The sequence below is a fragment of the Lepisma saccharinum genome, chromosome 1 (genome assembly GCF_977018435.1).
Source record: "Lepisma saccharinum chromosome 1, izLepSacc3.1, whole genome shotgun sequence".
NCBI lineage: Eukaryota > Metazoa > Arthropoda > Insecta > Zygentoma > Lepismatidae > Lepisma > Lepisma saccharinum.
Window position 1 is genome coordinate 96400357 of NC_139229.1, and position 26783 is coordinate 96427139.

The window sequence follows — 26783 nt, forward strand, 5'->3', positions numbered from 1 at the left end:
CACCGACCACAGATTAATAACATCTTACTTCGTGGTGCTAGGCTAGATTTTTCGGTGCAAGGACAGAAGAGAAGCCGGTATTTTTCAAACCTGTCAAGAGAAATAAGTCATATCATAAAATGTATATAAAAGGACGATTCCTTTTCACCGTTCAAGTACGTTTTTTCAGTGAAATTGCCGCAATGAATAAATTATCAAAACTTTTCCAACCTGTGAATATTGTTCCTAAGGGCGCCGAAGTAACGAAAGATGTAATAGGAATAGCAAAAAGTCAAAAGGTATGGAGTTTCTTGGCTATTTCTCACCGTATAGTGACCATTAGAAAAATCTCCCTGTAAGTATGTATGTGTGAAGTGGATAATATTGTACATAAACAATACGATGCGAAGTACAGGGGGGAATCCAGTACTTCTAAAGCATACTAGGTACTACTTTACTATACCGGAGACACCTATCAATAATTTATTTCGCAGTTTTTTAAATTACTAACGTACTATTCTGCATTGCGGAACATTTCTTTAGGTGAAATAATGAATTTCTAACGAAAATAATGTCTATTTATTACATTAACGAGTACTTACTGTTGTTCCTTATGGTAAAAATTAAGGTACTACTTTACTATACCAGAGACACCTATCAATGATTTATTTCGCAGTTTTTTATATTACTAACGTACTATCCTGCATTGCTGAACATTTCTTTAGGTGAAATAATGAATTTGAACAAAAATAATGTCTATTTCTTACATTAACGAGTACTTACTGTTGTTCCTCATTTCCCACAAACCATCCACGGGTAGCCCCAAAAACCATTCACGATAGCCCCACGAACCATCACGGGGACGAGGTATGCCTACTTGGTTAGGTTAGGCCTGTTAGGTTAGGTTCCATTAGCAATCCTTTCGTTCAATTTAGCATATATGGACAACATCGGTTTTTCTTGATGAAAGAAAATACATGGAATTCTTTTAATTTTAACCTTTCACGTCCTGCATTCCTCTTCTTTCTTCAAGATTCCGTGTCGAATTACAAATTCCATGCCATCTTCCACACCCGGCAACAACTTCACGACGCACCCTCGACATGTCATCTTGTAGCAGCAGCAATAGCGTGTATTGTGCTCTCGTGCAGAAAGCAAATGGCGGCAGCAGCAATAGTGCGTCGGAAACAGATTTTCGTTGAAAACCACATGCATTCGCATTAAAATTACCAAAATTTACTATCCTTCGGACACCTCTAATTTTTTCGTTTAGTCAATTTTTGACATTCGTACTTACGTATCTGCTTCGAGGAACATTTCTGAAGGTGTTTCAACGTTGTTTTGATGAAATTAATTGCAATTTTTCACATTACCAGTACGTCTTTCTGATAGGCCTTTTCGCTTGCATGAGACGAACTAACCTAACCACGTGCCAATGGTTCGCAATTATTTCTAATTTCTAGATGCTGATACTAACACGACACCAAATTTTAACTATGTTTCCTAACCTAACAGAACTAACCTAACCACGCGTCAATGGTTCGTGGTGCTAGCACCAATGGTTCGTGGGGCTACCGCCATTGGTTCGCAATTATTTCCAATTTCTAGATCCTGATACTAACACGACACCAAATTTTAACTATGTTTCCTAACCTAACAGAACTAACCTATCTATGCGCCAATTCTCCGTCGGAGAATTAATTTTCAACAAACAACATGAATTTCAGCTATGAAACATTCCCACATCACACAAAACACCTTCCCGATGTTCGACAATGCTACAGGAACTTATTACGGTAAGTAGTTTCTTCTGTAAAAATAAATAAATGTGTCCAAAGGATAGTAAACAAGTACCCTGTCACTAACCATTCACGAGAATGAGGTATGCCTACGAGGTTAGGTTAGGTTCCATTAGCACTCATTTCACCCCTAAATATGTGCTTTATCATCGAAAAATAACCTCGGTACGTTCAATCACGCATATCCGGACAACATCGGTTTTTCTCAATTTTCTCCTCGAGGAAATTTTTCCTTGCCTTGGGATTTAGTTTGTTGAATTCCTTATACAATAACCTTTCCAACGATATATGACACATGTTCCTTATGAAAAGGACGTAAAACTAGACTCTTACCTGTACCCACAATTGCCATTCCTTTCATTTGCTTGCCCTACGACAACCGGATGCTGCGTACATTTGATGACGTAACTCCCTGTCAGTGTTTCAACCCCCCCCCCTTTTTTACTATGCTTGCCTAACGTAACCAAACCTAACGTAACCTTGTCGGAAATGGTTCGTGTGACTATCTGTTAATGGTTCGTGGGGTTATCCATCAGCTACCCATGCATAATGTATAATTTCCACCGGTGACAAACACAATAGTAGGTATTTTTCGGTGAGAGAGGTTGAAACACTGCATACCCACAACGTGAGTCAAGATGTGCCCGCCATATTGTGTGTTCCGGAAGCAAAGAAAGGAATAACAAAAAGCACTCAGAATGTGAAAAATTGTGTTTGTTTTCATGTAAAAAGCATCATGGCACCTTGAACTATGTTCCACAATACACAATTGGTAAGTATGAACCATGCGAAACACAAAATATGCAATTTTAATGTGTCTCCGATCTATGAAACTGGTACCATTCCTTTTTCTTCTTTTTCACATTGGTACTTACATATTCTGCATTCCTAAGGATTCTTCAAGGTGCTATTTCCTTTTTTTCATGCAAATAATCTCAACTTTCGACATATCGAGTAATTCTTGTTTGTTCGTTTTCGCTTATGTTTCATGCAATAGGGCGGAGAAATCTTGACTAGCATTGTCCATGATCAGTGGTTGTGCAGTGTTGCAACCTTCTTCATCGAAAAATACCTACTTTCGTGTTGCTGATTTTGTATTTTTTCCAGGTTCAAAAACCCCACGAGCCATGCACAGATAGCCCCACAAACCATTCATAAATTGCCCCACGAACCATGCACGGCAATTTTAGGCAAACATAGTTAAAATTGTCATGTTGTTGGAATACAACGGTGTGGTTGGAAACACTGACCGGGGGTTACATCATCGAATGCACGCAACATTTGATTCACATAGTGGAAGGACATAGAGGTAACAGCGTTCATGCATCGGAGAGACATTAATGTTGAAAAATACCTTATTTACTGGCAAAATATATTAAGCGAGTGGAAAAAACACTTCCGAGATCTTTGTAAAGTATACAGAAACTCATTTCGGTAAGTACTTTCTCCTGTAAAATTCAAGAAATACGTTTTGCGGATACGAAAATTTTACCAAAAATTTTAAAAAAGTAAAAGTTACTCGATATGTAAATGTAAAGCCACAAAAAATATATGCTTTTATGGGAACAACTTAAGATGACCGAACCCCTCTCCGATTTTCTTCATATTTGGCATTCTCACTATTTGAGGCCTCCTAATCACGAATCTGAAGTTAAAAGTTGTCGGAAACGTCTAGAAATTGCAAAATAAGCTAAAATAAGGCATTAGTTTTCGGTATGGAAACAGTCTATTTTCGCGAATTTTTTTGTTTCACAAGGAAATATATGTATTCCTGATATTAACTACGACACCAAATTTTAACCGAAACGAACCTAACCACACGTTCATGGTTCGTGGGGCTAGCGTCAATGGTTCGCAATTATTTTGCAATTTCAAGACGATTCTGACAAATTTTAACTTCAGATTCGTCATTAGCAGGCCTTAATTAGTAAGTATGCCAAATATGAAGAAAATCGGAGAGGGGTCCAGTCATCTTAAATCACTTTGATGAATGGAAGTGTCAAATGTATGAAATGAAGGACAGTGTTGTAAAGACCAGTACAGTATGAACATAGCAGGAAAGGACACCGCTAGCTCACTTTCGACAGAAAATTGACTTAACTTGTTTACACCCTGACCCTTCAATTGTGTTTGTTTATAATGTCATGAAAATCCCATACTTTAGATGAGTCTTTTTATTAATGACATTCCCGGAGGACAGGGGGAGTCGGGGTCTCATAAGTCCACCCACTAAATTTGCCCTTGAATTTCCTATATTTGAGTGAGAGGAAAAGTAAATGTAAACATATACTTGGTAGCTTACCTTTCTATGTGTGTGTGTGTCAAAATGTCCATGCAATTTAAAACTAAAATGGTATGACATAAAAGAAAACGATGCAGTGGAACCCACCCGGTAGCAAAAAAACATGATTGCACATAATTTACGTAGCCTACTATCTCTAGTAATTTGAAATTCTCCATTTGACAAAACATTATGAATGGTTTGCTTTTCATTTGCATGTTTTTTTATATTAACTGAGTGATTTTTAAAAAAATAATCACAATAGTTACATTAAATTCTCTCATTTTCAGTTGATGATTGACTGTGGAATTATTCGACCTGCAAGTCCAGGGGCATTTCACCTGCTTCCTTTAGGTGAACGATCTTTACAGAAGCTTACCAAGATAGTAGATACAGAAATGAGAGTTCTTGGTGCGCAAAGAGTAATTTTGCCATCCCTGACGTCAGGAGACCTGTGGAAGTTGTCAGGTAGTAACATTAACTGTAAGATGAGTTACTAAACCAAGTCAGTAATTGATTTACCATTTTCGAATTTTCTGTTGTTTTATATAAAATTGAGGTGTCAATTGTTATGTGTTGTGTTTCTATAATTGGTCCTCCTAACCTTTTGTTACTTGTGCTGATCTAAATATTACAATGGCAAATTTCTCTTGTACCTTGCAGTGCAGTGCAAAGGCAGTCTTTGAATTCATTCATGTATAACATAACCTGTGGTGCAACAACCCATTGAAAACCCAGGCCTACCTACCAACGGTATAAATTTACAATACCGGAAGTATCTCCGATTGCTTTGAAATTACGCATACTCACTAATTTCGACCTCGTAATCAAGAATCTGCAGTTAAAAATTGGCTGTCACTTCCAGAAATTGCGAAATTACGTGAACATATTAACGCTATGATTGTCAATACACTATTATGGTAGCCATGTTTTATGATGTGAACAAGTCAAGTTCACTACCCATTGCATGGAGCATTGATTTACATTTGAGAAAATGGCATCTTGCATAAGGTGGAAAAAATGTTACCCCACAAACCATTCACGGTAAGGTTAGGTTAGGTTAGGCAAGCATAGTAAAAATTAAGGGTCATCATAAACATAGTTTTGAAACGCTAATCATTGCAAGAAATAGTTGTTTTCTTCATAAATCAAGGGTGTTTACTCCGTTGACGGACTCACTTATTTCATCTTATTTTGCAATATCTAGACATGATCGCCAAATTTCAACTGCAGATTCATGATTAGGAGGCCCAAATTAGTGAGTATGCTGAATTTCAAACAAATTGGAGATACTTCCGGTTGCTCCTTACCAACTTCCGGCTTCACTCTCACCTGATCCTACTCACTCACCCGAGGTGGGAGATCTTCCAACCAGTTATGCGGTGACCTGTGTCAGCACGACGAACTCCCAGTCATTGTTGAAGGTTTTCATGACCAGGTATACTTCTCATTCGTAGCTCCCCAATTTCCTCACGATGGCGGGTGGCCACTAGTTCCATACACAGACCAAATTCTCTGGAGAAAGTTGTTACACTTCCCCCAGGAGACTCGAACTTGGATGTGCCCAGTAACTGGACCTCAAATCATGACTGCACGGCCACAGTGTGGGATTTTATTTGGGTATACTTCAGCTATACTACATCCATCATGAAATTAATTGCTCAAATGACCAGTTAAGAACATTTTACCAGTGATCAGAATGCTACATTTTAAAAGTAGCTTGCTATGCTACTATTGTGCAGTACTTCTGCATAGAAAAAAACTTAGACAAGCACATGGTTATTCAAAGGAACCCCCTAGTATGATAGTTGTACTAACTGGAAAATTGATTCTGTTATTTATTGTCATGATTCCAGTCATTCAATAATTTTGATAGCAGTGTTACTTCAGTTACTTACTATAGTGTTTGAGAATGACATACCCATGTAAGTGGCATAGGAATTAAAATTTGACATACGAGTATTGCAATTAGTGTGTCACCCAAATTAATTATTACAACTCTACATAAATAAAATTTGGTAGGGTTTTTTATCTTTATATATCAACATATTTTTCTTGAGAATAAATATTTCATTTTTTTATAGACTGATATGAAGGCAGTATTTTGAATGAAAAATATATCTCACTATTTCAAGGATGTTATGAACATGATGGATAACCAGACTTTCTGAATATCTAGATAATAATTATAACTGATATCCATCATTAAGATAAAATAATTATTCTATAACTGACATTTCCTCTAAAAATTTATATACAACAATTTTTGAAATGACACCATAAAAACATGAACCCTGCATGTTCTTGCATTCCATCCCCCATTCAATTTAAGGTAAAAAATAAGACCCAAAGTTGAGAGGCCAACGATCCACCATATTGATATGCCACTGCTCTTTGGCAGTTTTGTTGTCTGCCCTTTGAGAGTCAATTTTACTTTGCGTATGGAGAGACAACGTTTAAGGCAGTTTTACCATATGTGCAGATTTAATTAATGAACTAATGGAAGAAGGAGCTACAATTGAAGGTAAACTGTGTTTTGTAATTATCATTTTTCTAAGTAAATATTCCTGCTGCGTGCTGCCCACTTGGAAGATTATTGAAACGAGGCCTTACATGTGTGCCTATTTGAAAAAAAATCTGTCACTGACTACTTTTTTAAAAATTAATTCGAATTTGTCATTTGTATCGAAACGAAATTAACTATAATGTGTTGTGGAAAAGAGGAATAACATAAAAATGTGATACTTATCAATTTTATGTTCTTAGCCTTTGAACGGAATGTAAGTTGGGATGGGAGATGTTTGCTAGAACCCTGGCTATAGCTGGGGGATGCTTCGTCTATGGTATAAATGAGAAATAGGTGGAGCAATGCCTTACGTAAGTTTCCTGTTGTGAATGCTTCCCTGAAGACAGAGTGGAAATTTTGTCACCTTGTAATCAAAAGGACCGAGGTTTCATACCCGGTGGAGGAACATAGTGGTTCGGATCCAGTTCCGATTAACTTATCTCAAACTATGAAAGATGCCTAGTTGGGAGGACAAGGTCCTCCTGCTTCTCCATTCCCCATACTGCTCATGGGCCTTCCCGATGTCACATTGGCAGCCTCGTTGCCCTGTAATCGAGTGGTCCCGGGTTTGATACCCGGTGGAGGCACATAGTGGTTCAGATCCCACTTTAAACTGTAGGTCCAGTCCCAATTAGCCTTACTGTGCATAAAGTGGACTTAAAACACCAAATCAACCAACCAACCCACACTGCTCGTCATCATTCATGATTCTTCTTCATTCTCACAATTAGCCAAAAGTGGCAGGAAGCTACTCTAGATGGGAAAATTACTAAATAAACCATTCATCCTCATTGTCGTAATTAGCGAAAGTTACAGAAAAGTGATGTAAAAGTAGGCAACATACATAAATTTGGAAACTGTACATTAAAGAAAATTGTCATTTATGCAGAAAAGTCAATAACTCGTATATACTTTATACAATATCATAAAATATATTTCGGAAACTGATGTGTAAACACGAGTCTTCTAAACATGTTGTAATTATTCAATTTGTGAACAAATATTTTGACAAAAATAATTATAATTGCAGAAATTGTATATTTATTGTTCTTGTAACTATAATTTCTTGCTGGTGAGATCCTATATACTGACAATGATCAATGCTGTTAACCTACTCACCCATTGATTGCTGGCATTATTACTTTGTCATTTTAGTGGAAAATGGATAGCTTGTTTTTGCACTGCAAGATGTGTTTTACACAGTAATTAATGACATTTAGCTGGATATCTGTCCACAGGATTTGTTCTGGGGGTGGTGCAAAGAAGGTATTATTTTCCAGGGGTGCCGCAAACAAGGTGGGTTTCTCTCCAAATTAGTAATGCACCTCAAAAAACGTAGACGTTAGCCAGAATATATTCATTATTCATATATGCCTGTTACGATCTGGATATTAAAATTATTCAGATACTAATTAAATAAATTTCACGGATATCTGTAATCTATGGTAAAGGTAAAGTGCTCCCCTGTGCTTAGCACCACGCCATGAAGGCGTATAGGGGGTGTGGGGGTAACGCCCCACACTTTCTTGATCCGGTCATGAGTGGGGGTGATGTGATCAACATCATGCCCCTGACTGCCTTTACCCCCCCCCCCTAGGGTTTCCCCAAGGTACCCATGTCATTCGATGCTGGGTGGGTGCTGGGGCCGCTTCCAACGTTAGAAAAGTTCCCGGATTTGAACCGACCGGGAATCGAACCCGGGACCTTTAGCATGGTAGTCAGATGTGTTACCGACTGATCCACCATGGCCACTTCTATGATATCAAGATATTTATAAACTTGATTATCAGTATTTTCATGTAATGGATTTTGTCCTTATGAACCTCCTGCAAAAGTAAGAGTTATTTTTCATTTTTTTGAAGATGATGATACATTCAAAATTTACCTCAAAATGCTAAGAAGAAATGAAGCTGTAGCGAAAATTTTATAGCTAGCTACAGTAGCGCTGCTACAAGTAGCACACTATTTCCAACTACTGCATTTTACCACAACTTTATTTCTAGCTGAAAGGAAAAACAAAGTGAATCGAATCTAATTGCATGAATGAATTCATCATGATGTTGAGTTTCATTGAATATGATTTAAAAGTAAATGCATATCAATATGAAAGAAATAGTTAAAGATTTGGTGAATTCTAATCAAAACACTAGTGAATGACCAGCAAAATTCAGTGAATGACTACCTCAGTACCAGTGAATGACCAAAAACATTTTTAATAATAATGCTTCCTAAACAAATTGGAAAAAAGTTATAGGCTGTTTTTTGTATATTTTAGCATTTTGTGTACTGTGTAGTAAACAACAAGGTTAGATGTATCTTTTGAGATGGATGTATCGATGTTCATATCAGAGTTAGAAAGTTCAGCTTGACTTCCTTCATGTATCAATGAGCAGGGCAGATCAATATTTCCTCCCTCATCAAAATGAAAATCACAAGGCTCATTTCCAGAAGCTTTCTCTTTGAATTTTTTCCCAAAGATCAAAAAGAGGTAGTTGGTCATATGTCAGCATTTGCAGATGATTGGAAGGCCTTAACAATTTCAGCTGGAACTTCCTTTCTTATCTGACCGCAGTGGTCATTTACTAGAGATGATGTCAAATTGACATCTGGTGATATCTCTTGCAATGTCATGCACAACAGAGAATATGTGATTTTTGAATAGCCTATTATTCTGATTTGATGATGCAACCATTACATAAGCAAAAAATTCACACAACTTGAATGTTTCTTGTACACATGATTGCAATGTATTAATCCTTAGCTTATTAACAATACCAAGTTCTTTGTCTTGTCCGCTGAACTCATACAAGTGTGCTCATATCCACCATCTTGAACTCCCTACCTTATGACCTGCACAAAGTAATCACAACTTATGTAAGGGAATATGAATTGTAGATGAATGCAAGTTCATTCCTTACTAGCTCAGTTTGTTCCAAGCCTTGTTTTGCTTTGTAGTATTTGGGAATGCTCATTTACTGGTATGCTCACCCTATCCACTGATTGACAAATCCTTGTCTTCTAGAAGTCACACTGAAATTAATGACTTACATGTGGATTCTATGTGATATTTATAGCAAGCAGAGCCGGCCTCCGTGGCAGAGTAGTTAGTGCAGCATGCTGCGACACCAGGGGTTCGAGATTCGAACTCTGGCTTGGCCATGGCTGTTCTTTGTGAGTGTTCTTTCATCACTCATCCTCATCTTTGTGATTAGCCAAAAGTGGCACAAAAGAGAAGAAAAATAAACCAAATCAATAAATATGAATAGCTGGTGATCATTACAGTGTGTGCGTGCATCATTATACCATATGTGGCGTGAAATACTTTTATTGTGCTCTGACAAATATTAGATGTTCAGATTTTTTTTTTTTTTGCAAAATTAAAGGGGGAAATGTGTACATTATAACATTTTCATACTTGTAATTGTAATTCTAATAAAAAATCTCTGTATTTGTGTGTATTGTAAATAGAGCCGTGACAGAATGCAATATTGAGCAATTGTAAATTGCTTAGTGCAATCTCTGTGTAGTTTTATTTTAGAGAAAAGACTTTTAGATATTTTAAAACACTGAAAATGAAAAAGGAAGTAAGGCAATATTTCTGAAGTTCAAGGGTAAGCCAGAATTATAATAAAACTTGAAAAATGTAAATTTTAAGAGCATATGTCAAGCAAATGTCTATGCATATTATATTTTGGTGTATTTGTCTAGATTGGAATTTTCTCTTATTTATCTCAATCCATTGTAGGTAGGTGGCACACAGCAGGAGCTGAATTGTACACAGTAAAGGATAGACATGAGAGGGAACTTGTTCTGAGCCCAGTAGGTAAAGGTTATTTCTTTCTTTGATTTTTTATTTACTTCTTGCATGGACGCTAATTAAAATAAGGTGGATTTTTTCATGTTTTCATTTATTTATTTGGTTTCGGCAATTAACCTATGCACCAGTTACATTTTACATTTGTTACTACAATTTCATAATTTTGTATTTTCTATTCTAATATAATTGGTAAGTACATACATTTTTTTCATAGTTACTCAAAAGTGTTGACAAGGCATATGGCCCATAATATCTTGCTTCTTTCAGTTCTCTCAACGTCTTGCTTACCCATGCCATAGAGAAACTTACTTACTTGAGGGGATGGGGGGAGGCTCACAGGCCTTCCATTTTTTCATCACTCAAATTCAAGAAACCATTTTGTTATTGAATGACTTCTTTCTTTCTTGTTTAGTTATTTATTGTTTATAACAATTACAAAAATTACCATAATTAATAGCCAATTATGGAATGAGTGTCACACATACATTTTATTATTCTCTAAAACTTGCAAAAAACATATTAATTTTTTGTCAATGCTTTTTTATTTACATAGGTGCAATTGTATATTAATTATAATAATTACAAAAATTATCATCATTACCAACCACTGTCACTGGCATGAGTGTCTCGAATAACACACATCCAAGAGGGTGCCTGATAGGCCTACCAAGTGAATTTTGCCTCCTACGTACGTTACTTTTTTTTTTTTTTTTTTTTAAGAAAAGTAATACAGAAATATTGGGATCATCCTAGGGAACAATGTAATTTATTTTCAGTTTTATATAAACATTTTTATAGTTTAAAAATTTAAAAAACTCAAGGTGATAGCTTCTTCTTCCCTCTTCGGATAACCTATGGTTAAGAAACAATCATGCATAGTTATATGGAGATGACATCCAAAGATAATATGATCAGATTTTTCTTCATTTCCACCACACTGGCAGCATGGGGATGTCACAACCTTCCTAGTGAATAAGTTGGGGTGACGGTGTACTTCAGCCGACATCTAAGAGGAGTTATTAACAAGTTTCTTGAAAGTTTAGTACATATCTTGATACCATTGTTTTGTTAATAGTCCTAATCTTTGGATCAATCTTGATCCTCCTTCAGTACTGACATGACTATTTCATGGTTAAAGGAAGAAATTGCTACCCAGTACACTAACATGATTGTGAGATTCGATTTTATACCTTTTAATCCATTTGAAGTCATTTTTAAATCTTTTTAGCCATGTCGTGTGCATTCCTGATCCAAAGATTAGGAATATCAACCAGAGGCGTCTCCTGAACGCATGCGTCAATTGTGGGAAAAAGGACAGCTTGTTCTGCAACGACATTAATGAGCATTTCTACATTCTAATCCTTCATATAGGAGAAGTATTTATTTTACACGAGAGCGCTCAACTAAGCTTATATTACATTTCTTGGATCTGAAGTGAGGCATGCTTCATTTGTGGTAAAAAATTATTACTTTCTTGCACTTCAGATCCAAGAAATGTAATATAAGCTTAGTTGAGCGCTCTCGTGTAAAATAAATACTTCTCCTATATGAAGGATTAGAATGTAGAAATGCTCATTAATGTCGTCGCAGAGCAAGCTGTCCTTTTTCCCACAATTGACGCATGCACAGCATGCTTTCAGGAGATGCCTCTGCTTCTGCTATCAACAAAATAAAGGTTATGTTTGGCATTTTATGTTGTTTTTTTATGTTAATAAGGTATGTAGTAACAACTTTTTTTATTCTAATCAATGTTTGGTAATTTTTTCAAAGAACTACTACTTCTTTGCATTTATGTACTTTGAACAGTCATTTTTAATAGAAATCTCTGTACATTGAATTTATACATACTTTCTAATCATTCCTAAGCTCCTAATGACTCTTCCCAGCACATACGTTTTAGCAGGTTGCTCTTTTAGAGAAGGACCTTTTCTCCCGACTAGAAACTAAGTTAGAAATGTAGAATTTTGGCAAAGGGAGTCCACTTTTTCAGTTCAAACAATGGATAATAGTATGTTCAGATTATGTGATTTTATTTTCCTTTAGTGTATAATTCTTACAAGCATATAAACACAATGATGTAACATTTTGGGAGTACACATGCTCCTTTCATCATGCATTCATAACAGTAACATTAATGAAACTAAGAACAAATGTCTGATGAAGAGAGCATGGTACTCCCGAGCATTACGTCAAAAATTGTATTTATATTCTTGTAAGAACTGTAAATGCAAGTAATGCGTACATACAAGAAAAATTATGTAATTTTATTTTTGCATGTCTTAAAAATACATTTTCATCATTGTCTCTTTCAGACGCATGAAGAAGCAATAACAGACCTCATAGCATCAGTCTCACCCATTTCATACAAGCAGCTTCCACTGCAGTTTTACCAGATCACTTGGAAATTCAGGGACGAAATGAGGCCTCGATTTGGTTTGCTGCGAGGAAAGGAATTTTTAATGAAGGACCTTTATACATTCGATTCATCCATTGAAAATGCAAAGTCTACGTATGATCTGGTTTGTAGGTCATATGACAAGATATTTGGTATTCTTGGCGTAAAATATGTGAAAGGTAAGTGCACTTCTCATTGAGCACATAAGATTTTTGTGTTGTATGTAATTACTAGGGCCCAGGACTTTATGTTATAACATATTTTTTATTTGCCATTGGGTCGGATACTGGGGTGAGATCTTTACATATCTGATGAAAATCATTCAAAATAGACAAACTTGATAAGGCATATTTTGACATATTTTACCAGTTTTGTGTTTTTACAACATATTTCTTCAATTTTCTCATAATAAGACATATTTCTGTATAATTTCGTAATTGTCTTGCATATAATCTGTTATTTTAAAATTTATTAATTTTTATTTTATAATTCATACCTTTAGCGCAACGGATAGTTCATATTATCGATGGCAGGATAAGGAAATTACGAACGAAGAAATTAAAGCAGATGTCTTCTTCTTACCAACTAGTACAGAACAAAAATACCCCTTTTTTATAGCGAACTGCCAATTATGCTTTACTTTACACAAAGGTGTAAATCTGACATAATAGCAAATAACATTTTGGATAATTGCAGTGAACCTCACAATATATTGTCAGTATTTTCCCACTACATTATATGGTTAAAGGGATTCTGACTTCATTTAATACCCCACCCCCATCATAGTCGATCTTCCCTGGAAGATACTTACATCCCATATATTGAGGCATTCGAAAGTACTGTTGTGCATATTTTTGGCTTTACTGGGGATACTTCTGAATTTTTCTGAAATATTTTTCCACTTTTATAACATAATTACATACATATTTTAAAGTTTTATAGGACATTAAGTCCCGGGCCCTAGTAACATATTTTTTCGTTCATATGTAGCCAAGCAAAAATTACAAATGTCGGTGAACCATAAATGTGAATCTCAAGTTACATATTTTCACTTATTTTGAGGTGTATTACATATTTCCCATTTTTATACATTTTTTTAAAATACAATTTGCTCTTTGGGCCATCTGTCTGATTTTTCATTGTGGGAGAAACATTCAAACTTTGATTTCTCAAAAAATAATAATAATAATCTGTCAAAATGTATTTAGTGGTTCACTGTGACACATTGACATAATATGTACACAAATAGAAGCACTTTCTATTTCTTTTCGAAATTATGTATTGTTACATTAACTGTACATTTTATTTTTGCCTGACAAACCATTTTGTACATTCAATGAGAATATTCCTCTACATTGTACTCATTTGAATGCATATCTGACCACACTGTACACAAAACTGTTGTCTTTCATGTTGTCAGTTTATGAATTTTCCAATGTTTAGCACATTACAATTTCATTATTTCTAGATAACTTGTTAAAATATAATAATATTAAGAATTTAATTTCATATAATTAAATTTTTATTTCCACAAACTTAAAAATAACAGAAATGAGAAAGAATATGCATATTACGTATTTTTTACATATTTCAGCGATTATTTCCATATATTTAGCCAGTCTCCCTGGTGGAGAGGTTAGAACAGCTTCCTACGATGCCAGAGGTCCCATGTTCAAATCCCAGCCTGGCCATGGGTTTTCAGTTCTATCATCATATCATCACTCATTCTCATCTTCACAATTAGCCAAAAGTGACAGAAAAGCGAAGTAAAATAGACAAAATGAAATTATAAATGATTACCATATTTACTCATGTATAATGTGTACTTTTTTTCATAATTTTTGCCCCAAAACTTATGCACATTATGCAAGGAATAGTTCGGACAGCCATCACTAGAACTATGCACGTTTTTACTATGTCACTGCGTATAACACGTATATATCAACAGGTGCAAATACAAATTACCAGGTTGGATTCCTTTAGTAATACTAATTTAAAGGGGAAAACACTATAAAAGTGGAATATTGTGACACGGAGAAAAGCAGTGCCGTGCGTTCTGGCAGAATTCGAGCATCCACCTCCCGTCAAACAGGATATGTATCAGCGGTATTTGTCGGGCGAGAAATAATTGGAAATCCATAACATAATTTTGATCTCACTTTCTTCTATTAAAGACTAAACAAGGTGGTTACAGAAGTAAAAGCTTTAGAATGCTAAACACAGTGAAGAGGGAAAGGGAGAGGTGACGTGGGTTGGTTACTCATTGTATACGCAACATGGTATTCTCCTCTTGGTCCACATAGCAACAGATGACTCATTGAACAGGGATGATGTAATTCGCTCTTGATCGGCATTGCAACAGTCTACAACAAAGAAAGCCATTTCTTGAACCTGAAATGTACGCACATTATATACAAGATATAATGGGGCCTTTCTGATGGTGTAGTGGTAACGTCATCACCTGGTAATCAAGGGGTCCTGGGTTCGATACCTAGTGGAGGCACATTGCTCATTTAAACTGTAGGTCCAGTCTCGATTAGCTTTGCTGTGCATAAAGTGGACTTAAAATCTTTATTATTTGGAAAAATCACCTTGAAACCTGAAGTTTATCTGGCAGCCAAATGAACCAGGTGCGCAACCATACAAAAATGACACAGGGGTATATTGAACTTGGGTTTGAGCTCAGATTTTCAAAAGTGGTCACTATACACTAGACTCTCGCTAATCTGGCCATTCCTTGCACATATGGGTGCCGGATTAGCGGAAGTGCCGGATTATTGAGAGGGTCGGAAATTATGTACTACTATGTAGTTTAAACACACAGGGACTATACAGGCTGTACTTTATTAAATCCAAAGACACTGTACATTCATTTACATAGAAAATTTAGTCGATCAGTGTGTACATATACAGTAGTATCACTCACTATGAAACATGTCACGAATTTTTAGTTGTCGCAATGATGATACGCGACGGCGGCATGCTTTATCACGCAAACGCTTTACAAGCATTACATCGGTATTGCATGTATCTGGTTGTTGCATAATGTACTCCAGGAAGATGTCTGCAGCTTCCGCACCAGCAGTGTGAGAAATCATCATGGTCTCCCCTCCTGTGTCCTCTTCTTCATCACTTTCAACATTAGTACTTTCCTGCACGCTTTTGATTATTTCTTCATCTGTTAAAGTTTGGTCTATCTCACAGTTTTCCTCATTCAGCCACTTAGCAATATCCTCTTCATCAATTTCTCCTCCTCCCGGAAGCTTCAGTAACATATCTATGTACATATTGTCAGCAATTGATGATTCCGAATTGACTGGCTCATCGCTGTCGCTCAGTACTGACTCCAACTCTGCATCAATGCATGGCCACACTTTTCTCCAGCTCTTCATTGTGGTTGCATTCTCCACTTTTATCCCATGCTTCTGCTGTTTGGAAAACAACGTCACGAAAGTTGATTGCTTTCCACATCTTCAACATAACTTCGGTAGTCGTTTTCATATTCGTTCAGCAAGGAAACAAGAAGTGCATGTCGATAATGACGTTTAATTGATTCCAAAATCCCTTGGTCCATGGGCTGTATCAGGGCTGTCACATTTGGTGGAAGAAAGAGTGCTTCTATACCATCGGACTTTAGAGTCACATCAGAAGGATGACTGGTAGCATTGTCAGTTATGAGGATGGCTTTCAGTGGAAGTTTTTTTCTTCTTCACTTCTTTTCTCACAGCTGGTACAAATGTTTGGTGGAACCACCGAGAGAATATTTCTCTGTCCATCCAGGCTTTCTTCTGGGCACAATATTGCACTGGTATTGTATTTCTGTCGCTGTGTTGAAAACAACGTGGATTTTGGGATTTCCCAATCACCATGAGCGGTAGTTTATGACTCCCATTTGCATTACAACATGCCATTATGGTTACATGCTGTTTACTGTTGTTTGTTCCCACGAGCTTCCTTCTCGTTCTTGGCAGCTAATGTTTTTGAAGGAAGCATCTTATAAAAGAGGTAAAGCGTTGTACAAGGCATCTGCTGTTAAATGTTCTTCCTCTGCTATCTTCCGTATCTTCTTTACAAACTCTTCTGCATATTTTTCGTCAGCTGAGCGACTTTCCGCGGTGACTGTCAGCTGCCGCACGCCATGTCGTTTTTTTCCAATTTGATAGCCAACTCTCGCTTGCTGCGAACAAGTTACTGCCACCAAATTGTTTGTTAAATGCAACCGTTTTTTCCTTTATTATCGAGCCACTGACTGGAATTCCTTTACTTCGTTGCTGTATGAACCATTTATAAACAGCCATGTCCAGTTCTTCATTGTCACTCTTTCGCATAACCTTCCGTTTCCCCAACTCGCTATCCATTTGGGATGCGTACTGTCGAATAACTTCTTCTTTCTTCTTGATGTCATAAATAGTTGCTCGTCCAACACCGTACTCAATAGCAATGGCTTTCTGTGAAGAGCCTTGGTTCAACTAATCTAAAATTTCGAGTTTCTGCTTGAGGTCAAGCGTAACGTGTTTCCTTTTAGAAGCATAGTATGTACTGAAATTTACTGTAAGAAAGTCACAATTTCAAATACTGTACGTATGTATAGCATTGTTTAACATTTTTAACTAACAACATTGTTGAACATGATAATTCATTGTTGTGTGCGTCATTTCTGCTTGAGTGACTAAAGGCCGGATGTGGACCGGACTACTGAGAGGGCGGACTATTGAGGGCCGGATTAGCGAGAGTCTAGTGTATTAGTAGTAGGTATGGGATAGTAATTGACACTCTTATCTCTATCAGCTAATATGCCCATGTCAATGTAAATAGAGTACTATCATTGGGCTTGGTCTGTTGTGCTCTATAATTGAACAAATATTAAAATAATATTTGAGATTTTATTCACCATAATTACACCGAAATATCATTTTATATACAGAAATTGAACCTGAAATTCAGTTCAATTTTGTACTGAAATTTTTAGTTTTTGTTTACCGCAAACATGTGTGTCTGTGCATTAATTGTGTGATAAATTATATCTTATAGTGATTGGAGACACTGGTACAATAGGTGGAACTGTATCACATGAATATCACTATCCAGCTGAAATTGGTGATGATGAACTGCAGTTGTGCAACGCATGTGGTTGTGGAAGCAACACAAGTGTTATGGAGAGTAGCGTTTGCCCAGAATGTGGAAGCAGCAATTTGGTTCAGAAACATGGGATCGAGGTTAGAAAAATACATATTCTTTCCTCTAAAATATAAAAGAAAGTGTTTTCTCTTTCATTCACAGAATCTGTCTTGTTCATAGAAAAAATTTTATACTCATACCAGAGCATATAGAAGGAATAGTGTGCGCACTCCCTGAGTTGCCGTGGTCCACCGCCTAGATGGCAGTGGTGACGTTTGAGACGGCACGGAAGATGCTCGCGTTGCTTACATAACTAACTACATAAGAAACAAACATGCATGTTACTTACGTTTGGAGAAGAGCTCAGCAGCTGGATAGTTTGGAGAATTTCCGAGATGATTTTTGCTGTCTTCGAGGCACTTAATTTATTTCTTATCTACTTGGTGCGGAAGAAAAATCGACATTTCAGATAGTGAAATACGAGTTTAGGTAGCGTACGCAGCACATGATCTTCACAGCATCCTAATTGTGAAGTTTTTACAGCAATTATATTTAAATTGTCCAAACACTCAAAAGATATATGACCCCATAAACTATTAGCACATGATAATTTTTCTGCAACAACTTCTTCCACTCGTAAGAGCACATCATAAACGCTTTTCGATGCATAGATAAGGTATTTATAGCCGTCGCCCTAACCATAGTCTTGGACTTTTCACTTTTGAAATATACCGCACTATGTATCCTGCCAAATGATAAACCAAGTATTCTTTACCAACACGTTGTTCACTTAAGTTTGGTATGTTGTTTTCCCAGTTCGGTATTTGAATTTCATCTTCAACAATGGAAATGTTTTCCCTTATTTTATTTTCAGCTTGCTTCTTCACCGAAAGATTTTTATTTTCGGTTGCTCTTGCCAGAGTTCGCATTTGATTAACAAAAGACGTCAGAGGAGATTCAGTCCTGTATTCACAGTTTCCGCCCGAAAATAAAGCAAGTTTTGCTGGTACGTAAATTGATTGCAGCATATGTAAGTGCAGAAAATCCACAGTAGAGGGATGATCATCACAAGTAACGACCGCAATATACCAAAATGGCATTCTAGGGGATCTTGATTAAATTTTCCTGTCAAAACGTACTTGTAATTGTTCTTCCACAAATATTCGGACACTTCTAAAGTACTTTCTAAAGTCACTCTTAAGGACTCGAGCATTTTTTCTGAAGCGAAGGAATTTCGATTATCTCTAAGGGACAGCATTCCATTTTATTAAAGTTGTATGTGCTTCTGATCCTTTATATAGTGCCTGTGCAGGAGTGAATTAATTTAATGCGTCAACCAGGCAGTTTAGGTCACTTGTGAAATTTTCCGTTGTTTCACTGCCTTCTAACCCCTCTGCATTAATACTCCGATAAAATTCTATTCCATTAGCCACAGATCTGCTGAACAGCTGGAATGCGAGTCTTACATTCATTCGTTGGAATGAATTAGGATCCAAATGTGGTGCGTCTGAAAATGCCCAAAGCTTTCTACTAGAGTCAGCTGGATTGGGTATATAGCACTTAAGATTGTTTCTGTTTCCGGAAATTCCTAAGCATTTTCAGAACTTTTTGTTAGATTGGCTTCCGTCAGATGTAAAACCTATAATTCTGATCCCTGCTTTCTCCAAATGTATGATTATCTGGATAAGTATTTTTGTGAGAATATCACCAGGGGTGGCATTCCTACTAGCATATACTGCTATGGGTTGAATTCAATTATACATAAAAGGAACACACATAAAAACTAGAGCATGATTTGCTAATTGATTCTTGCTTTCGTCTGGAGTAAGATTTCCCAAATCAACAAAGCTGTCTATTTTTAAGGAATTCGAGTTAAGCTGAATTGCTTCTCTAAGTTTAACTTCATCAAAAATCAGCATTCCGCTACGCTCATTCTCATTCTTTTCACTAAAAAAATGTGTTATAGTGTCGATGGCATGGGAATTTACGCCATAAGGACATTTAAGACCCTTCAGCAATTTTCTCAAGTGAGCTTCAGAAGGCAAAGGTAGCAAATCGTGATGCAAACAGTGTCTATACCCCTTGGGGGACTTAATTTTTAAAAGAAGAGATTCCAGTATAAACTCAGAACTGTATCTCATTCCTGTGTTACTTTTCAGTTGGCATTTCTTTAAGATTGTATCAATTACATTTTTTTTATTTTTGCTAAGAGACGCGAACTGTTTTGACTGTGTGACTGTTGTCTTTAATTTAGCATGTTTAACGCCTTTTTCAAGAAAATTTATACCTGTGCGACCTTTAGTTTATTCTGCGTTCTAATTAAATTGCGTTTCTGATTCTTAAGTTTTTCTTTAGTATTGCTAGCATCCGCAGTGTGAAGCAAATCATCCTCTACTGATAAGCTTAATGATACATTGCGACGAGTACTTACTTCATTATCATCTGTCCGCAAGGATTGACTTTTCATGGGAGATTTTCGCTTCTTAACTGTCTTAGAGAGGTATTTGGGCAGATTAGGAAATATATGAGGAACTGCTTCTGTTTTAATTTCCACCTTTGTCGTGGAATTTCTACTGTTTCGCCATCCACTATGAACGAATCCACTTTCACTAAAAGGTCAGTGGAAAAATGAATATCACACACAAAGCAATTATGACTTAGTTTTTTATCTTTTCTAGGGATGTGCTCTCCTATTTTAAGAAACCATTACTGTCTTTAGGTGACCTAAAAAATGTCTACTACCTGAAGAACAGCGGTCATATCCAGATCTACAGCCGGGCACGAAACACGTAGCTATCTTGTAGTTTTCGCTCACTGCTGTCTCAAACACAATAATAATGCATTGAACACAACACAAACGAGTCACAACGGATCAATCACAAATCTAACGACACTAAACTGAATAATGTAACAACGTTGTCATTAATAAAAGTACACAATGTTATTCTAGCACAACAAAATACAATGCTCTACATAAAGCGTGGCCGCACATCAAGGAGAAGACGGTCGTCGCAAGCGAGGGTGCTGCCAGTGTTTCAGTGGGGCACCGCTCTATTCACTTCGCTTACGGGAAGAAACCGAAGTGCGCACACTTTCTCTTCTATATGCTCTGCTCATACTCTAGAAAAAATTTTATACTCATACTCTTGACGTTCTCCCGATTTATGTTTACATATGTGTTTGAATGAAACAACACCCAGTAACGTGCACTGAGGAGTAGCTAGTCTAGCAGAGATATATCAATCAATCTCATGTCTAATTTTTTTTCAAATCACAATATTTATTGACTTGAAGCCACAGTTCATATGAAACACTTTTTTTCCACGTGCTTCTCGTCCCTCGAGGTCATCAGCAGGCACAGCTGGATACCGTAGCTGGCTTTTCCTCCGCCTCACGAGTTCCAGGTAGAGACAGCCGCCCGAAGGGAAGCAGAATTTTTCTACATCCCTTGCTCCCTCTTCTTCTGCTCCAATGGTTGAAAGCACATGCTTTCAGGTCCTCCAGTCTATCTCTATAGGATTCCTTTGTAAATCCTCTAAAGAACTCAGGGGAAAATTTTCTGCACTACTTATGATCTCTGTATTTACACCGCAATTTTTTACACATTGTACAATATGTATGTATAATATGGGATGTAGTTTTATTTGTTTATGAAATGGGAACGTACTTGTATAATGTGCAGACAAAAATGTTATGGTTTCTTTTTTTTTAATATGGAATACATATGATTATATAACAAATATTTGCTTACGCTCTCTCTTGCTCTTGTTTTAGTAGTGTTTTATTTAAATTTAAAAAAAGGTAAAGTGCTCCCCTGTGCATAGCACCATGCCATGAAGGCATATAGGGGGTGTGGGGGTAATGCCCCATGCTTTCTTGATCCGGTCGTGAGTGGGTGTGATGTGATTAGCATCACGCCCCTGACCGCCTTTACCCCCCAGGGTTTCCCCCAGGTACCCATGTTATTCAACACTGGGTGGGCGCCAGGGCCGCTTCCAATGTTAGAAAAGTTCCCGGATTTGAACCGGCCGGGGATCGAACCCGGGACCTTTAGCATGGTAGTCAGACACGTTACCGAATAATAATATTTTGGCCTCCAATAAAAAAAATGGGTAAGCTAAACAGTCATAAATATGGATATATTAATTTTGACCAGAGAACGTTCCAATTGTTGTTGTTGGTTTGGTTTATTTTACTTCGCATTTCTGCCACATATGGTTATCACGAAAATGAGGATGAGTGATGATATGATGAAATTGATGAAGCGACATCACAAAGAACAATTCAGGTCGGGATTTGAACCCAAGATCAGTGTGCTTTCTTGTTCTTATGTGTTGTACTCTGCAGTGAATAATGAAATAATTTGGAATAAAAATGTATCCCAGAACTCAAAAAGCCAAATGAATATTGTCGAAGAAACTACAAAAAAGTGTGTTTTGTTACCTGTTTATCCCCTGTAATATATTGATTTTTTGCCAGCCTTCACTTTTTCTAGCTGTATAGATTTAATTGTGATAAGTAGCTAATGAGCTTATGGAAGTCACGAGGGACAATCATAAACAGAGAACTCTGGACTCCTGATTTCACAGTGCCCTGCAGATGCACTGGGAGGAAATTATTTGTATTTTTTCCCTTTTTTTAGCGTTGCTCTTACACTTTACCTAACTTCTGCTATGACGATGAACATTGATTAAACTAAACGGATGAAAAGTGGTTACAAAAAAAAAAAAACAAAAAAAAAAAACACTCATGCACAGGCCAGGGCTCGAGCCCGGATCCTTCAGTAAAGAGATCGTGAGATGGGGAAATTAGGGAAATCAAGCAATGCAAATTTTTTGAAAGAAGACAAGCAAAAAAGGAACGTTAATCATGTACAAAGATGGTGTTTCAAAAATCCAATTGAAAATCACCACCGAGGAAAAATGCAGTTTGCTTTACCGATATGCATGTATCTGAATAGTTAGAGCTTTCCACTCATCTTTGTTGTCGGCCAACGTCTGTGGGGAGTGCAAGTGGTCCTGGATCGGTACCCGGTGGAGGCACATAGTGGTTCGGATCCCGCTTTATACTCTAGGTCCAGTCCCGATTAGCCTTTATGTGCATAAAGTGGACTTAAAACATAAAATCAACCAACGACGGGGGAGTGGTTATCACTACACGACAAGACACCAAAGAGTTCCGGGTTCGAACACCGACCTCGGCATGGGAGTTATTTGTGTGTGTGTGTCCATTAATTGTATCGTATCATTCGTGACTAACCAAATGTGTCAGCGACGCTAAGTTACAATAACCAAATCATATAATTGATTAATTGTTTGATTTGTTTTACTTCGCTTTTCCGCCACTTTTGGCTAATCGTGAAGATGATGGGATAAAATTGATGAAGGGGGACACACAAAGAACACCCATGCCCATATCGGGGTTCAAACCTGGGATCTCTGGCTTAGTAGTCAAATCAACTTGTTTTGGATTTTCGAAAGGGGGTGGGAGTTACGTGTACTTTTTTTAGTAGTCCTTCCTCATTTTGCAATATTTTCTTTTCTTTGACGTTCATTTTTTTAAGGAATACTGGGCCGTAAAGGGGAGAGGGTGTTAATGACCGACACCAACCTCCCTTGGGCACGCCACTGATTGCTACCACAAGTGTCGACGTCACCGCACGTCACTGGAAACACCAGTGAACAGATTTCTTCTTCTATTATTATTATTATTATCCAGGTATTAATAATAAGTACAATAATAATTATAAATAAGTCTTGAAGCTTTCCTGGTGAAGAATGATGAATATACTCTCTTGGGCTAATGAGTGACCAGGTGAGTTCTGGCCTCATCTGTACGCTGAAGATGAGAGTGACATTAGCTCTCCAAAGCTTGGAAACGTTTCCAGAACTCACCTGGTCAATCGCTTGAGAGAATCTATTTATTGTTATTATTATTGTTTTTATTATTAAAACAAAAATAAACATAATTAAAGACTCGAATCCTTATGCTTGTGGTACCAAGCCTTCCTTATGCACAAGTTTTATCAGATATTAGTTTCAGTTATTGAGAAAGAAATAATGGTTATTACAAACAATAATAGGAAGTCACCTTCCAATTTATAAACTTCTTATTTTTATGTTACAAATACCTGTAAATCTTCAAGTTCTTTTCTTGTTTAATCCACACCAAATGAATTATATTATTAATAATGCACTAGAAGAAAATAAACTATATAAATGGTAGCTGTATTGAAATAATTTGTTACATACTTTCTCAGTCGGTAGTGCTCTTGGCTACCAGGTGAAAGACCCAGGATCGAATCCCGGGCAGGTAATCTGGACCAGGTATTTTTCCAGTCATTTCCCTATTTCTGCGCAGCTGTGAGATTTGCATAACGTCTTATAAATGGGTACCTGGGGAGTAAAGGCAGCCAGGCATGAACTGATCACATCATCCCAAAAGAATGGCTGAGATCAAGAATATGTGGAGCTCTATACATGCACATCACCCCCACATGCCTTCATGGCATGTGTGGACATTCACAATTGTTCCATTATTATTATTTTTTTTACTTACTTTAACTTTGTATTTATAGTGTACATATTTTGTGTTCAACTTAACCGGTTCTTCCATTGTGCATTGAATTAATAAATGAAATGAAATCTCTTGTGTTTCTGCCAGTTGAATCTGAATTCTTGAATTTGTGAAATTCTGTTCATGAACCAGGAAACATAAACATATTGAAAAGAACTGAAAATTAGTTTGACCTGCCCATGTTGTTTTTTATCTCCTGTGCGAATATTTGTGAAGCTTGCTTATTTTGTGAATTAATATTTTAGGTGGGCCATACATTCCTGCTTGGGACCAAGTACTCTGCCCCGCTGAAAGCACAGTTCCTCTCAGTCCAAGGGAAGCCTGAAGCAGTCCATATGGGTTGTTACGGAATAGGAATCACTAGGCTCTTGGCTGCTTCGATAGAAGTCTTAGCAGAACAGGATGAAATTCGATGGCCGTTAGCTATTGCACCGTACTCTGTATGCATTATCCAGCCTAAGGTAGGTAATGTAACATTTTTTTCTGCATACTAGTGCAATGTCTGTTCATGTAAGGCTCCACGTTGTTAGTGCCACTTAATTATGCCACCTGTATTTTGGGTGCAAATCTTTATATTATACGACAGCAAATTATCTTCAGGGGGTAGGGTTCTTTTTAGAAAGGAAACCAGACAGCTAGCCTTCCAATGGAGACAGTTAATAAGATTATATTATATCTTATCTCTTTACATGAAAATTATAGTTCAGACTACATGAGAATGTATTCATATAGAAGTAATCGAACTTTTAAATAAATTTCAATTGCTTTCTTCTTGATTCCAGTTCTTATATGTTTGCTGTCACTTTCACATTCATAATTGATCTTTTATTCTCCCTTTATACACTTGTGCAGACTTCCTTTTGGCCTTGGACTCAGACCTTTCTTCTGAATCTGGATTTGGACTCGGACTTTCTTTTAGATCTGGACTTGGACTTCCTTCTCGAACTTATCTTCTTATATCAAGAATCTTTTCCTTTATTAATTGTCCTATTCGTATCAACTTTCCACTGAATCCCAGAAAATTTTACCTTTTATTTTCCCAATACTAATATCAAGTCCAACTAGTAACCCTCCTTGGGGCATCGATTAGAAAATGCCGCCACTAATAAATATGACAAAGTCTAGACTTGGTGCCAAAGGATTGAAATGCACCGCCACTGGTCTAATCAAAACTTCCACAAAGTAATCCAACAAATCCAAGATTTGTTACAAGACACAAATTTATATTGGTACTTTCACTTTTTAAAATTTCTTATCTATTTGCATATGAGTACATGTTTCATTTCACAAGCATTTATATTAATTTATTATCTTTTTATCTTTTCTTTATTATCTTATACCGTATTCTTTTATTGTTCATCTTCCTAATTTACTTTGGTGCTTATTTACACTGTCATTCATGTATATTACACAGGGTGTGAAAAACCCAACCCACCTGTATTTAATAGTTTTTTTTTGGGGTTTAATCGGTTTTTTTTTGTTTAATTGGGTTTTTTCAGGGTTTAATTGTTGTTTTTTTTCGTGTTTTGTCAAGCTTTTATAAATAAAATGTGAATACGTGTAATATAATTCACATTTGTAATTGCCGCTCAACCTACCCACTGCACTTTGCTGCCTGGCACACCAACTAGCAGACTACAACAAACTGCTAAACCATAGTAGTTTATTTTTTATCCTTTATTCTCTTATGATTTCCTGGTTACCTCTGTGGATAGCAAGTTTGTATGTTCAAATTGATATTAGCAGATGTTGCAATAATGGATACATTACGACTTTTGTCAGAAGCATAAAGAGATCAATTGCAGGTGTGTACTATTATCTTCAGTCACAAGCATAATAAACTTGCAATAGCATAGATAGTATACATAGTATTCCCTGATAGTAGATTTGTTTTTTTTCATACATAGAACATAATAGTTGTGTTATTGTAATAATGTAGTAATCATGTATGCTATTTCGTATACAAACTGCAGTAACGAATGTATTCAGTATTGAGCAAACAAATACGTTGCTGTTCAACATACATATTGGAATCTTTTGTCTAAAGTACCTGCTGAATCTACAGCTTAATATAGGCCTATGTAATTTCTTAATAAAGATTAAACATTTGTATTGGTGTACTGAGCTCGGATATTTCGTTCTACTTCATTTCTATATTACAAGTGTTGTGCATTTTTGATAGCAAAATTAATCTCGAATTATAAATGACAGTCGTGATCGCATTCTAAGAATGTAAAATACAATCTTCATTA

The 26783-nt window shown here is 36.6% G+C and overlaps 1 protein-coding gene across 1 annotated transcript in view; it reads left to right on the forward strand.

Annotated features, from left to right (window-relative positions):
* ProRS-m (prolyl-tRNA synthetase 2-like protein, mitochondrial) overlaps positions 1–26783 on the forward strand; it is a 34666-nt gene continuing 7883 nt past the window's right edge. The window contains exons 1-6 of the mRNA XM_083118827.1: positions 1–278; positions 4350–4527; positions 10371–10444; positions 12755–13016; positions 17869–18053; positions 24777–24992. Of these exons, the coding sequence (XP_082974953.1) occupies positions 120–278; positions 4350–4527; positions 10371–10444; positions 12755–13016; positions 17869–18053; positions 24777–24992 (1074 nt within the window). The 5' untranslated portion in view covers positions 1–119. The remainder of the gene's footprint in view (positions 279–4349; positions 4528–10370; positions 10445–12754; positions 13017–17868; positions 18054–24776; positions 24993–26783) is intronic.